Genomic DNA, 15,625 nt, shown 5'->3' with positions numbered 1-15,625 from the left:
GTTTTTGGTCAAGAGAAGTCGACTTTCCGAGGCAAAGACACAAAATTTAATGACAACTGCCTCTGCATCAGTCTCCTTTTATGCGTTTGATTACGCACAGGCAAGCACCCAGTTCAGGTTGACGCAGGAGGAAGATATGAGTTAAGGCAGATAAGTGTTTTTGCTCATTTGTCAAATAAATAAATGAATAATTTAGCCTATATGCTCGTCGTGCAAGTTAACTATTAAAATATGGATGAAAAAAAGCGATTAGAAAGTCTGCAAATTAAATAACGATCAATAATAGGTTATGACGGAATTTTTACAACCCTCTCCATCAAAATGACGGACAATGAGAAAGTCTATTGCGACTTCTGTTATATATACAGTATATAAAAAAAGGAAGCATATACTATTACCTATCCTCTCAAGCTGTTTGGAAATGTAGGGTGAGTTTTCCCACAGTTTGGCTCGAAAACATTTGGCAAGAATTAAAGCGTTGAGTTGAGCTGCAAAGTTCGATTTGGAGTGATGACAGAGAAACTCAGTCAGATCTTGAAGAGATCAAATGCAGCATTTAGTTAAATCTTTGTTAAGAGGCAAAAAACTGTACTTTTACCATGCCATCAAAGAGATTTAAAGCTTTAGAGACAATAAACAAGGTCATGTTATTAACATACATCTGCTAACTCTAACTGCATTTCTGAATATTTTTCCAGTATCCTGTATGAGTCCAAACTCCTGAATGGGGATGCAGCCAAGCTGAGCTTGTATCAGACTAGGATGAGAATATAATTACATGCATAAATAATGAAAAACATTTTAGGACATCAGTGGGGTAAAATTATACAATCAAACAGCAAAAGCAAGACTTCACCAATTCACTTTCATGTCGTTGCTTTTGATCTTCCCTTCTATTGGAAACCTAAAATTAAAATATAACAGTTTACAAGTGTTAATGGAGAAACACAGAACTCTAACTGTGTTTTAGGTAGATGAAGACAACTCTGACCTGATGGTGGTTCGGTTTTTATCCTTATTCAATGTGTTCAAGGTTTTTCTCTCATTTACTCTTAATTGCATGTCACTGAACTCTTTTGCTTTCGATATCATTTCAATCTAGAAAGTGATAAAATGATTTCTATGCTAATAATGTATTGTATGATGTATGTCTGAAGCAGTCACCTGGATCTAGAAATGAAGAAACAACAATACAGTCTTACCAGCTCAGGTAAGGTCTCTGTGCCAGTCACCATGCTGAACTGCTTCACAGTGTCAAAGGCAACACAGTACCTAGCCATGAGTTTTCCAGTCTCTGTGGGCGACAATTTCACGTATATGAACATTGTGATCAAAAGCAAAATTGGTAGAGTTAAAAATAAATTTAATAACTTAAAAAAAAAAAAAAAAAATATATATATATATATATATATATATATATATATATATATATATATAAATAATATATATATATATATCAGCCCCACTGAATTATTAGGCCCCCTGTTTTTTTTCCGCCCAATTTCTAGAAGATATTCTAAATGTTTTTCAACATAATACTTTTAATAACTCATTTCTAATACTAGTACAGACACTTCTATACAGCTGAGAGTGACATTTAAAGGCTTAACTAGGTTAATTAAGTTAACTAGGCAGGTTAGGGTAATTAGGCAAGTGATTGTATAATAATGGTTTGTATATATATATATATATATATTGGGCGACGAGAATGGTATCAGTAACCTGTGGGCTTGATGTTAATGTCTTCATCCATGGTAATCAGGTTGAAAGAGGCCAAAGAGTTGAGGTTCTTCAAGCACAGTTCTGAAACACACAACGTCAATGATGTTTTTATAACAGTAGCCCAAACGGACCTCCGCTGACTGTGCATGCACCTCAGGAAACGAACAAGGCTTTTATACTTGACCTGTTAATAAATAGATAAATAGTAGTAGGAAGTTTCCGGAACTATGTCATATCATTATCATATCATTCGTTCAAGACATTTTAACTAATTATTTGTATTACTTTTATCAATTATTTTAATGATTATAAAGATTTTTATAAGCATTTAAGATTTTTTTTAAATCAAACTTTGATGCATCACTTGCTTTTGTTCATATCTCGAACAGTAGTTCTACCTATTAAAGCTTATTAAAATATTATTGACAACAGAACACAGGTTGCTCTACAAATAAATATATATATATATATAAATATAAATATATATATTTTATTATGGAAAGAATAAAAGCAAAAAAGTAAACTTACTGAAAAATACTGATGTTTTTTTAGTTAGCCCACTCTACAATTCACACATTATTGTCTGTCTAGTTTGTGTCCTCTACATTTATGCTAAAAAGGCAATAATGGTCCAATACTCCTGACCATTATCACCAATACAACCTAGAAAAATAGGGCATCAGTATATTGTAAATCCATAGGATCAAATATTGTTTTCCAGTTATCAAAGAAATAATTTGTTACTTCATTTTATTTTGTAACTATTAAATTATTTTAAATTCAAAATTGTAAAATATACATCAGTGTAAAACCTATGAATGGTGGAAAAACATTCTGTAATTTTGCCATGGCCTCTCTTTTTTGGTTTTAACGAACTTATCCCTCAAGTTTTTCTAAACTTTTTAACAAAAACTTTTTTCCTTTCCCATGGCTGTTGCAATTTCTAGCCAAAAATTATTGGTCATCTGGTTATCCCAATGATCACGCATGGATGGATCATAAAGATGTCTGTACAGGCGTACCTGTTTCAGACAAAGTCTCTTCAAAGTCGTTCATATTCAACTCAAATGAAATGCAACACTGCGCAAAGACTGTTCCAGTCTAAATCATGTCATGTGAACCCAAAGCGAACCTCAGCAAACAGAGCAATGGCGTCACAGTCGCCATGCGCACTCAAGCAAACGGGTCGAGTATAAATCAGCCTTTAGCCATTGAACAACAACTGATTCACGATTTAATTTATTAATTTTCATACCTTGTAATTTAGTCTCAATTCCACATTTGTCAACCTCAGGGGGAAAGCCTGTGAAATGAGAGGCTAATAAAGAAGAGCTTTGGCTGATGTCTGTATCTTCAGTGTACTCATGGTTTAAGGTTTACCATAGTGTTTGGGGTTTTTCAAAGCACGGATGTACAGGAAAGTAGAGCGGATCCAGTCCAGAGCCATGTTCACATCAGATATGGTGTGAAGAACTATTTCTGCATTCAAGTGCTCCACCAGATTTGTATGCAAACTGAAAAATGTTTATTTTGTTGTACTTGTCAAATCCATAAGTAACAAATAAATCAACCTGTTAATAAGATCTATTTAAAAAGAACAGAAAATGCAACTAAAATTTCTAACAGAACAAAATGTGATTAGGTGTATACCTGCTCTCTATGCAGTCTAAGCCACTCAAGAAATGCATGTATTTGTCCTTTGTCTGAGGCCGTGTCATGATTACTGCAGTTGCTGTTGTGTCAAACTAAACAAAAACCAAAGCAAGTGATTATTGTCCAAATCTGAATACTGTAACTAGCTGAGATTTTGTGTTTTACTACTAACAACTCTGCTTTTAGAGCTGGCACTTTGTGTTTGTAATAATATTAACATTTGTTAATAGTACCTGTGGTCTGCCAGCTCTTCCAATCATTTGTAACAGGTCAGCTTCACTGTACTCCTCACATGCACCACCAACATAGTGCATTGTGGATTTGATTACCACAAGGTGGGCTGGCATATTCACACCCATGGCTAGAGTACTTGTTGTAACTAAAAATATATATAAAAAAAAAAAATAATAAATATATATATATATATATATATATATATATATATATATATATATATATATATATATATATATATATATATATATATATATATATATATTATATCTATAATAATGCATACTGAATAATGTGTAATCAGAAGTAAATAAGTGAAAATAAAGTTGCAGAGCTTACATAAAACTGGCAAGTCACCCACTGTAAATGCGTTTTCGGTGATCTTCCTGTCGGACACATCCATGCCAGCGTGATGATATCCAATGCCATAAACAAATAGATCTGTAAAAGGTATAAGTAAACCTGTTTAATTTAACTTCACTAAACAGTGACCATTGTTCATGAAGAACATACAGTAGAAGAAATGTTATTAACATTCGTACCTCTGAGTTTTGCATCAAGCAGAGAGTTTGCATATTTCACCAGTCTGCAAAAGAGATAAAAGAGTTATAATTGCAGATGACTAGATGTCTTTAGGGTTTACAGAAAATATCCACTGAGCTGCTGAAAGAAAAGACTGCTCATAACAAATAAACACTCCAAGCTCAGATAACCACTGACCACACCACTAACCAAATTACCACAGGACTTTAATGAATGAAAAACACTTGTCTTCATAACACTGGTGGTGGTGGTGTAATGGTGTGAGAGATATTTTAACACTTTGTTCCCTTTAGTACCATTCATTCATTCATTCATTCATTCATTTTCTTTTCAGCTTAGTCCCTTTATTAGTCTGGGGTCGCCGCAGCGGAATGAACTGCCAACTTATCCAGCATATGTTTTTAACGCAGCGGATGCCCTTCCAATTCACCTATACCGCATGTCTTTGAACTTGTGGGAGAAACCAGAGCTGACCCAGCCGAGGCTCGAACCAGCTACCTTGCTGTGAGGCGAACGTGCTACCCACTGCACCACCGTGCAGCCCCTTTAGTACCAACTGAGCATTATTAAAACACCACTGCTGAACTGAGTTTGTGAATTATGCGTTGAGAATCAATGTGTATCATTGTAATTGTATGTAAATGATCCAAACTTCCCAAACATTATACATTGCAGACTAAAGCTAGTCTTTATTTTATTTTCATTTATGCTCACAACGAAAATATTTCTCTTGTATGCATAATGCAGACCTTTATGTCTGCTTTTGTATAAAATCAGTGTGTAACTTGTACAAAAACTATAAACTATTTCCCTGGAGAGCACAAATCGATAGAGGAGCGCGTGGCTGATTCTGAAAAGCATGTCAGACAGTGAAAAGGAGGCTGGGGCTTTGCGAAGGATCAATTAAGCACTCATTTCTATCACATAATAAACCAATACTAACAATAAGGTGTACTTAAAGGGTCATGAAACCCCTCTTTTTCAATTTAAGTGTACCTCAGAATTTTTTCAAAAAATGTTTCATGATGGGCGTGGCTGCTGCAAGCAGAGGGAGGAGTGGGCGTGGCCAGCAGAACAGGGGAAAAAGAGGGGAGCGAACAACTGTTAGTAGGCTCACAACACAAACCGTAAGGAGACTCATGATTTTATAGTTTACAAAGTTAAAAATGCAAAGAAATAAATAGTAAGTAATTTAATGCCCTGCTACATATGTTACTCGTAATTTCATATACACATAAACACAATTTGTTATATCATTATAAAGATAATCATGTTTATCCTGAATCCCTGGGTTTCACTGCGAACACTGTGTAGCAGTGCAGCAGGTCTCTTACCCTGTCTATTTCAACCATTAACCCTGCCGGTAATCTGGAGGATTTTAAACATAGACAAACACAGCAGCACGGATATAGGCGATGTATAATAATGAACTCAACTAATAAAAGACAAAGTCCGCTATTCTCTAATTCTCATACAGCTCTCCTGACAAAAATACCTGCTGCACACAAACAGCTTTGCTGCATCAGCCCTGACAGCATTGCGGGGAAAAACATGCAACACCCCGTGGAACATGGAAACAAACACATACGACCATTCATCAACGGCAATAAAATACTGCCGTGCACAGACACTGTCTCATAGCTTGGCAGGTCTGCCTTGCTCCCAGAAAGCATGTGCTCTCATGAATAATTAAGAAGCAGGGTCTTCTTATAGGATAAGAAAACTCAGCTATGAATTATGGGGCGAAGCAGTGGCGCAGTAGGTGGTGCTGTCGCCTCACAGCAAGAGAGTCGCTGGGTCGCAGTGGTTCGTTTCTGTGTGGAGTTTGCAAGTTCTCCCTGCGTTCGCGTGGGTTTCCTCCGGGTGCTCCGGTTTCCCCCACAGTCCAAAGACATGCGGTACAGGTGAATTGGGTAGGCTAAATTGTCTGTAGTGTATGAGTATGTGTGTGTGTGAATGTTTCCCAGAGATGGGTTGCGGCTGGAAGGGCATCCACTTTGTAAAAAACTTGCTGATAAGTTGGTGGTTCATTCCACTGTGGCGCCCCAAGATTAATAAAGGGACTTTTGAATGAGCTATGAATTATAATGAGAAACTGACATGTCATCTCTCGAGTGGCAGATGGGCGCTACATATCCCAATTGGCTTCATCACTGTCTCCTCTCCACCAATCAGCTGGTGTGTGGTGTGCGGTCTGGTGCAAAATGGCTGCCGTCACGTCATCCAGGTGGATGTTGCACACGGTGGTGGATGAAGAGACCCCCCCCCAATTGTGTAAAGCGCTTTCAGTGCCCAGAAAAGCGCTATATAAATGTAAGGAATTATTTTTTATTACATCACCAATTTTGATGCCGCCTTAAAATTTATTTTAAACCCAGAAGATGAAATTAGCTGACAAGAGCTCAAAATTATCCAGTTTTCCCCCACAATTAAAGCTGACAGGTGCTAACATTGTCTTAAGTGATGCTGAACACACAAACTTGTTAAAATTTCTAAAAAAAGGAACTTGAGCGCCTCTTGAACCTTGAACAGGCCTGTGCATACCATTAACCTTTTCAAACCAAATATAAAGATAGTGCTAAGTAATCATTCAGATTGTGCATGTATTTTAATATATTTTAATGTGACTAAAGTACCTTTGTTTGTGGTCAATGCTCATGATAAACCTGGCATCCTTGGCAAGCACAGAAGCAGATTGTTGAACTCCTTTTCTTGTGGAGCAAAACTGTCCAAATTTCAAACAAATGGATTAGTGTATGCAGAATTTCTTTTATTTGAACAACTTCTGTGTACAAGACTCAACTAATTTTCATTCATAAACTTTCACTTACAACAAGGGTTGGTTTTTGGTCAGAGTAGGTCTGAATAATGTTGGCAAGTTTGTAGTTGAGAGATAGATCAAACTTGAATTCATTTTGATTACTTCCACAAGGGAAGCCAAGCACCACTTTCCTCAGTTTCACTGGTCTGTGACTTTCATCCATCTCCAGACACGTGGCGGGCCCTGACTCATCTGAAAGCCATTCAGATACCTGCAAACAGGAAATAATTAAAATCGAACTGAACACAGATCAACTTTTTTAATTGGCTGGCTTTGTACTTGGTGAAACTACTTACGTCTTGAATATTAGGGATAGTAGCTGAGACAGCTACAAATCTCACAGATGCTTTTGATTCAGGATTAATAGCTTGGCGGTAGAAGTGCATGGTTTTCATTCTGCTGACCACAACCTCAAGAGTGGCTCCACGGGTTTTGTCTTTCACCACATGTACCTAAAGGTGGTATGTATGTAGAAAAAAACAAGTTATTCATTAACAAAACACTGCAATCTATTGTAAGATACTATCGTTAACTTGGAATCATGTCAGGCTAAATGCAAAAAAACAGACCTCATCAACGAGGAAGAGACGAATGGATGTCAATAAACAGTTATCCTTCCATCTTCTAGTCATGCTATCCCATTTTTCCTTGAAAAAGGAGAAAAGCCTTCAGATTTGCTGGAAAGATGTTTCGTGACTGCACATTATGTGGGAACTTACTGCAGTTGTAAAAATGAGATGAGCATCTTGGATTTCAAAAAAGTCATCAATCTCTGTGTCTCCAGTTAGTTCCTTGCATTTAAGTCCAAGAGGTCCAAACTTCTGTTTCCAGTTGTCATATTGTTGGCTGCAGAGAGCCTTAATTGGTGCCACTGAAGCACAAATATAAGTCAAACAGTATTTGTTAATCATAACATTTCTTAATCATAATAAAGGGCCCATTATAGCCTTTCAAATGTTACCATTCATGTAGTTTGTAATAGCTCTTTGTAAATATAAAGTTCAGCAAATGCTAATCATTTCAATTTGTAACTCACTGTACACTGCTCTGACATTGTGCCAAGGCTCTGAAGCCTCAATCAGCAGTCGAACAATGGCCAGCTCAAATAGCACAGTCTTTCCAGAGCCAGTGGGAGCACAGGCAACAAAATTTTTATTGGAGTACAGAACCTGAAAAAAGAGGAATAATCTGCCACATACTGTGTTCATGAGCTTTACATTATATAAACGGTGGACACTTACATCATCCAGTGCCTGGGACTGCACATAATTGAAGTAAGGGAAATCTTTAAACACACTTCTGAATTTTGCAGCTGTATGAATGTCAAGGAAAATGTGACAATATATGCAACGCCTGTCAAAAGATATAAATGTACACTAAAAACAACTTTAAATTATATTAAAGTAACAATAAAATGTATTATCCTAATTTCTGTTTCTATTTCCTATTAAAAAAATAATATAATATTTAGACAAAGACATGTTGAAAAACGTGTTTAATTTGCTAAAAGTGAACTAATTGTAGCAGTCCTGAGATACTACATTTGAAGTTGATCAAAACCTTTCATCAAAGTTGTCCAAAAACTAATATATAAAATTATATGATTCATTATGTATGACTCTGGCCTGGAAACACAACCAGTCATAAGAACCTTTGTTTGGAACCTCCAACATTATATGACTGAGGGTTAAAAAAATCAAAACGTTGATAAAGTTGTCCAAATTAAGTTTTTGGCAATGCATATTAAAAAAATTTAATAAATAAATAAATTTTTTGAGTAAACTATTCCTTTAAAATTCTAATGATTTTGGCATAAAATAAATTTTTTTTTGTCAATGGTCAAAAATTGGTAAAATAATAAGGGTGGCGCGGTGGCTAGCGCTGTTGGCTTAAAGCAAAAAGGGTCGCTGATTAGAGCCTCGGCTGGGTCAGTTGGCGTTTCTGTGTGGAGCTTGCATGTATTCCCCGTGTTGGCGTGGGTTTCCTACAGGTGCTCCAATTTCCCCCGAAGTCTAAACACATGCGCTATATGTGAATTGAATAAGATAAATTGGCCGTAGTGTATGTGTGTGAATGCAAGAGTGTGTGGGGATTTTCCCTGTGTTGTGTTGTGTTGTGGCTAAAGGGGCATCTGTTGCGTAAAACATGTGCTGGATAAGTTGGCGATTCATTCCACTGTGGTGACCCCTGATTAATAAAGGGGTTAAGCCAAGAGGAAAATGGATAAATGAATGTTTTATCCACCTCAAATGTTGGCTATTATAATGATGACCACAATAGCTTCTGAACATGGAATAAAACTTATTATTATTTTTATTTCATGACTTTAGAAAACAAAACAAAGTGCCCAAAAAAATATTTAATTTAGGTATCATCAGCTAAACAGGAGAGGATACGAATCTCAGAGACTGAACGAAGTGTTCCTTTTTCAGAAGACCCTTTAAAAAGAAAATCAGAAACAAGTCATGGTCACACATTTTTTAAAGCATCATTCTTACAGTATAGTTAATTATTCTTTTAACTACTGAGTAATAATACTTATTTACAAGTACTTACTATAAGATAGGGTTAGAATGTAGTTTAGGTTTAGAGTTATTTGCATGTAATTATGCATAAATAATTGTGATTTCAGTTTATAAAATATGTAACAAGAATACCTTAAAGAAAAGTGATGTGTGTATATAACATAAATGACTGCTAAATGACTGGTTAATATGGTAAATTTCTACCAACTTGAATGTCCAGAGATAAACTAAACATACATCAATGCATTCCAGTTAGCTAATAGTGCTGTAGTATTCTATTACCTTTAAATTCTGCAGGTTTAAGACCAAGATGAAGACTATGGCTTGAGGGAACATCACATTTTTCCTCAGTTTGGGCCAAACCAATAAAGGGACTACATGCAGCAACAGCATGTGCAGCCTGCGGACCGCTGGTTCTCCTAGGAGCCTGACTTTGGAAAGCAGTGTCATTTGTTGTTGACAATGTTTGATTTGAGATACCGTCTTCTCCATTTCCTGAAGTCCTTCTTGTGGAAGCTTGGAACAGCCTAATTAACAAAAGAGAGATAAATGCAGTGTGTTTATCCACACATTGTTCTACTGCCAGTATCCATTTTCAACACAATGAACTGGTTGTTACAACAGAGAATTTTGTTAACTCAATCAAGATGTAGCTTAGGGTACCGAGTCTTAAAGGGAGGAGCACTGGCAGTAGGTAAAGGCCTTGTTTCCGCAAAACCCATTCTGAAAACAGCCTGCTCTCCTGTACTAGAGGGTTCATGGCTCCATAGACCGGGCTCCTCCAGCTCATGTGATTGCACAGTCTGACCTTGGATACCTTCAGTGGGATTGTGAATAGGTTTTTGTGCTGGAGGCAGAAATGTCTTTGATCTCTGAGAGAAACCTTCATAAATGAAGAAAAAAACACCAGAATATTTCATCTGTGATAAGTCATCTCTAATACGACTTTATTTATTTTGTTAAATATACCAAACGTTAGAGCATTTTCTACACCAAAGAACAAATAAAAAATGTTTTGAAAAGGGTTATTCCGCCAAATATTGATTTTTAAACTATTATTAAGTTAAACATTAGCATTGTGTTGCCCAACAAAACGAACTATGAAAACCATGGCACCTTTATTTATTTTATGCAAAAAAAAAAAAAAAAAAAAATATATATATATATATATATATATATATATATATATATATATATATATATATATATATATATATATATATATATATATATATTATTTGAATTTGGATGAAATTTCATCAGAAAACTTTCCTCAAAAACATAAATAAATTGTAAATATGGAAATATGTGTATTTTCAAGTGCTCTATTTACTTATATGTATAGATTTGAGCTTTACACTGGGTAACAGTCATTCCAAGAACCACTTTTAACTCCAGGTACAGACACATTTCACACCTGTAATTTGAAGCGGTGTTAGTATTGCAATTAGCCAAGGCTTATTAAACCCTGCTTAGTGCCTCATTTCTTAACCAATTATTTAGGAATGTGTAGTGCAGGCCTGTAAACAGCCTATTGAAAGCGGTGGTTCTTTTTTTTAATTTTTTTTTTTTTAAGTTTTTTAAGTTTTTGCAGTTTTGCGCCACATGCAAGGTTAAAATACTGCATTTAAGTGACATTTTAAGCACTAGTTTTTGCTAGATCAGCTTGTCGGATGATGATCATAACCACACTTTTTGATGCAATAAAAATATTTCCTAAAATTTTGTCAAAGTGCTTATTATACTATTTTATTACGAAGTATTTATTTACAAATTTCCATTTAAACTGTAAATTATTACAGTTTTATATATAATGTAACAAGAATAGCATTTTGAATAAAAAATAATAATGAAGAAATATGAAAAAATACTTATTTTTAAATACAAATTTATTATAATCCACCATTTAAGAAACAAATTAGGAATCTGAGTAAAACTTGTTTTAAACTGAAAAGTGTTTGGCAAGTAAAGTAAAGTAAAGTAAAGTAAAGTAAAGTAAAAGGCAAATAAAAAACTGGCCATCTCAGTCAACTTTCCTTAGTCAGAATTTGGCCACTTGAATAATTCAAAATTTAATTTCTCTTAAGTCTTCTCTCTGTAATTTTTACAATTTATGATGGCATCGCAGTCAAAAATAGGACAAACTAGCACATGTAAAGCCCAAATTCTGAACTTTGTCAGTGGGGGGTGGGTCTTTCGAACAAATGTCTGTTAATGTATAGTATAGTTTACTACAGGTATGTGCCAAAAAATTATTATATTGTAGAAAGTCCATTTATTTCAATAATTTGTTTTAAAAAGTGAAACTAGTGTGTTATATTAGTTCACTACACACAAAGTGAAAGATTTTAAGCCTTCGTTTGTTTCAGTTTTAATGATTATGATTTAATAATTAAAGATGAAAAAACTCAAATACAGTATTTCACAAAATTAGAATATCATGACAAAGTTCAACATTGTAAGCACCCTGTGTCTCAATCTAGTCCACTAACTAATGCAAAGCTTTAAAATGGTCTCAGTCTGGCCTAGTAGGTTTCAGAATCAAATGCTAATTTTGTATTTCATTTGGAACATCAAGATCCCAGAGTCTGGATGAAGAGCGGAGAGACACAAAAGTACAGCTGCTTAATGTCCAGTGTAAAGTTTCCACAGTCAGTTATGGTTTGGAGAGCCATGTCATATGCTGATGTGGGTCCTTTGTTTTTTATCAAGGCTACAGTCAACATAGCTGTATACCATGACTTTTAGAGCACTTCATGCTTCCTGCTGCCGACAAACTTTTTAGAGAGGATGATTTTATTTTCCAGCAGGACTTGGCACCCGCACACAATGCCAAAGTTACCAGTACCTGGATTAAGGACCATGGTATCCCTGTTTTTAATTGACCAGGCAGTACCACCACTCCCTATACGCAGAGTACGGAGGCTGCTTAGGGCATCAACTCGAGAGGGGCACCATCTCGGTTGCTCAAAAAAAAAATTATAAATTTTTATTTAATAATATTAACATAAACTGGGTGTAAATAAAACATATATTGATAATTATTTGTTAAATACATAAAAATCAGTTTATGATGAATCGCATGTATCACTTTCAGGTAACTTATGTCCATAAATCTGGAAAACATTTTTGGTTGTTCAAGTAAATTAGTGAGACTAATGTTTAAACTTCTCCACAATTGCACAAATCTGCCTGATTTGTTGTTGTTTACATTCAGTTTCTTGCTTTGCTGCTCTGCGTTGTGCTTTAACTTATGATAGGACATGCTTTATGACTTTTCGCATTTGCCTTTCTTGCCCATGTTGATGATAATTACACAAATAATATTCTTTTTATTAACTTGTGCAATACTTTACAATGCAGCTACAAACACATTCACTGCATTTAACTGTATGTATTATTATTTAGTATATAGTTATTATATTATATAATTTTATATTATATAATTCATTGCAATTATTATTGTTTATTATTTGGTCTAATTCTATACATGTATTGTTGCTGCATTTGTTATTGCTTGTATCACTGCAATGACAATAAAGTCTCTTCAGTCTTTACATCGGTGGATTGGTGTGTTTTTAATAGGCTGGTTTTTCATTTTTGTACATTACAATATAAAATAACAAAACTGAATCATTCTGAAAGATCAATAATATAAAATGAGTCAAATCACTGTAAGCCACTGGCTATAACCCATTTTTATTGCATGAATTCATTAATGTTGATTTTTTTCTGAATGTTAAAGGTTTTTTTTGGTTTTTAAATACACTCAATAATTCTTAAAAACCGCAAATGTCTTTGATTTATACTGACAGCAAGGGTCAGCTTTTGTCACCATAGCTTATAGTGCAAGTTAAATCCACATTTTGGTTGTAGTTTAGACACATTATAAAGAGTGCTTGACAAGCCCATTGTTTTAATAATGTGTCATGCGTTTTTTTTTTTTTTTTTAATAACTAATTTCTTCTGAATTGTACACAGAGGTCAATGCTGGCATTTGTCACAAAAGATGAGGTGGCCTGATCCAGCAGCACTGGTCCAGAGGCACCAGCAGCTGCACAGCAACACACAGGATGCAGCACTGAGGACTGTTCATCTCTACAGGTACAGAGAGGGTTTTATTCCTTACTGTTTGTAAATGTTTTAAATTGGGAGTGCTTCTGTCAGTGTTTTTTTTATGTAAACTATTACTTTTTTAAGTAAATATTTGAGTGTTTAAGTATAAATTTTAGTGCTTTATGCATATTTATGACTATAAACAAATAAATACATGTTTAAATGTTTGTGTGTTTTTGTTCCTATGTGGGGGCGCCATAGTAAAATTTCGCATACTGTAGGGCACCCTTTTGGCCAGCAGCGGCCCTGTGGCCAGGAAACTGACTTAAAACATTCCCTGTTAAACCCTATGGAAAATCGATGTGCTATTGTCAAGAAGAAGATAAGGAAACAAAGATACTGAATTGCAGACAAGCTAAAGGCCAATTTCAGAGCAACTTGGGCTACCATACCAACTCAACTTCGTCAAAGGCTGATGGCCTTCATGCCACACCACCTTGATGCTGTAATTAGTGACATAATACAATGTGTAATTAGAGGACATAATACAATACATTAACAAACTTTTTAGAATGCCAATATGTATTTTTTTTATTGCTCAAATGAAATATTGTAATTTTGTGAATTATTAGATTTGTTTTTTTATCTTTAATCCATTATCATTAAAACTGAAACATATTACACTTTGACATATTTCACTTTGTGTGTAGTATAACACACGCGTTTAACTTTTTAAAAAAATTATTAAAATAAAGACTTTCTATCGATATTCTAATCTTTTGGCATAATATCTGTATAGTAATGTATAGCTAATTTAGTATGCACAGTGTGAAACGTGATTACAGATAACCCAGGATTATATTTATCTGGGGTTTAGAATGACAGAGGGTTAACAATCTATCAATCTATCTATCTATCTATCTATCTATCTATCTATCTATTTTAATTGAAATTGTTGATTAACAAAAAACATGACCCGCTGCCCAAACATCAAACTGATTATTGTTTTAGTTTCAACATGACTCACTAAATGAAGAAGCGTGTGCTGCCTCTCTCTGGATGTCTTGTGTCGAAGGTATTTGTGATAATGATGGTGGAGCATCCCAAACCCAGGAGCCTTGTCCTTGACATAAGGGTTTCCTACACAAGAGTCATTCACAAATATGCTGCCATCAAAGAAATAGCCAGTTCATCCACGTGTGTATTAATTATCTGACGTGTCTCTAATCAGGTGTCCTGTAAAGGCCTTACTCACACTTTATGAATTACTGGCCGGTCATAAAACAGGTTATCCAGTGATGATACACTTTCTTCTGAGTCCACCATAATGTGGGTGTCTTTGACAACCTAAAAAACTGCATTGTAGAGATGTCAAGCTTTTATTATTAGGCATCAAAACATATTGTTATAAAGCTAATTATTTCTCGACTGGCTAATGTTGTTTTGAGGTAAAATAATTAGCTTAATGCAAAAGTAAGCAGTACTATGTTTGTTATTATAGTCCTACGTTGTATGGGGAAAATATTAACTAGATATTAACTATAATAGTAATAATTTTAATAGTAAGTTTTCTGAACTTTATTTTATAAAAAGCATTTTGTGACGAATAACGTTTACAGTATAAGTTAACTGACGCTCTGTTGAAGGCGGTAAGCGAGCCCGCGAAACCGTAACGTTAGAACGGTAAATCGCGGGCATCATCAATATAGAAATTAAACAATATCACAATACAGGAACTAGAGGATAACATATAACGTTACTCTACACATATTCCACAGACTTAAAGAACGGGAAGCGACGCCAGTTCAAATTAATAAACGTAACTTTAACGCCTTTACAATATATATTGCTACTGTTAACTGTCTCACTAACCTAACGTTACACATAGTTAAGGGGAAAAAACACCTTCGACGGTCTCTGTTACGTTTCCTCAGTTCAAACTTGATGTACATGTGTGTCCACGACTCAACATAAAACATTTAAATGTGATATACCGTGCTATAGACGTTATTTTCCCCTAATAACTGACTAGGAGTGCTTTTGTCATTATTTCTGCTTATCTTCTGCTCAC

The 15,625-nt window shown here is 34.9% G+C and overlaps 1 protein-coding gene across 50 annotated transcripts in view; it reads right to left on the bottom strand.

Annotated features, from left to right (window-relative positions):
• The window catches only part of hfm1 (helicase for meiosis 1), a 37,184-nt gene extending 21,565 nt beyond the window's left edge, over positions 1 to 15,619 (bottom strand). For 20 of the 50 annotated variants that reach the window (XR_012391514.1, XR_012391524.1, XR_012391516.1 and 17 more), the window contains exons 1-25: positions 15,549 to 15,619; positions 14,810 to 14,909; positions 14,582 to 14,694; positions 10,162 to 10,381; positions 9,781 to 10,025; positions 9,370 to 9,411; positions 8,215 to 8,285; positions 8,010 to 8,142; positions 7,693 to 7,844; positions 7,543 to 7,620; positions 7,270 to 7,425; positions 6,984 to 7,184; positions 6,789 to 6,877; positions 4,152 to 4,195; positions 3,949 to 4,050; positions 3,609 to 3,754; positions 3,373 to 3,467; positions 3,103 to 3,236; positions 2,978 to 3,025; positions 1,723 to 1,803; positions 1,203 to 1,294; positions 992 to 1,098; positions 857 to 904; positions 660 to 757; positions 399 to 533 (exon numbers count right to left, since the gene is read on the bottom strand). Coding sequence is in view for 25 of the 50 variants with exons in the window: in XM_068213889.2 (XP_068069990.1) it covers positions 399 to 533; positions 660 to 757; positions 857 to 904; positions 992 to 1,098; positions 1,203 to 1,294; positions 1,723 to 1,803; positions 2,978 to 3,025; positions 3,103 to 3,236; positions 3,373 to 3,467; positions 3,609 to 3,754; positions 3,949 to 4,050; positions 4,152 to 4,195; positions 6,789 to 6,877; positions 6,984 to 7,184; positions 7,270 to 7,425; positions 7,543 to 7,620; positions 7,693 to 7,844; positions 8,010 to 8,142; positions 8,215 to 8,285; positions 9,370 to 9,411; positions 9,781 to 10,025; positions 10,162 to 10,381; positions 14,582 to 14,694; positions 14,810 to 14,880 (2,701 nt within the window). In the remaining 25 variants the exon portion in view is untranslated. Of the gene's footprint in view, positions 1 to 398; positions 534 to 659; positions 758 to 856; positions 905 to 991; positions 1,099 to 1,202; positions 1,295 to 1,722; positions 1,804 to 2,977; positions 3,026 to 3,102; positions 3,237 to 3,372; positions 3,468 to 3,608; positions 3,755 to 3,948; positions 4,051 to 4,151; positions 4,196 to 6,788; positions 6,878 to 6,983; positions 7,185 to 7,269; positions 7,426 to 7,542; positions 7,621 to 7,692; positions 7,845 to 8,009; positions 8,143 to 8,214; positions 8,286 to 9,369; positions 9,412 to 9,780; positions 10,026 to 10,161; positions 10,382 to 14,581; positions 14,695 to 14,809; positions 14,910 to 15,459 lie in introns of all 50 variants that reach the window. The other 30 variants (XR_012391511.1, XR_012391518.1, XR_012391513.1 and 27 more) reach the window with 3 other exon arrangements.
• Positions 15,620 to 15,625: the final 6 nt, after the last annotated feature.

This window comes from Danio rerio, chromosome 2, assembly GCF_049306965.1.
Source record: "Danio rerio strain Tuebingen ecotype United States chromosome 2, GRCz12tu, whole genome shotgun sequence".
Taxonomy (NCBI): Eukaryota; Metazoa; Chordata; class Actinopteri; order Cypriniformes; family Danionidae; genus Danio; species Danio rerio.
This window is presented reverse-complemented; position numbering and strand designations above follow the sequence as displayed.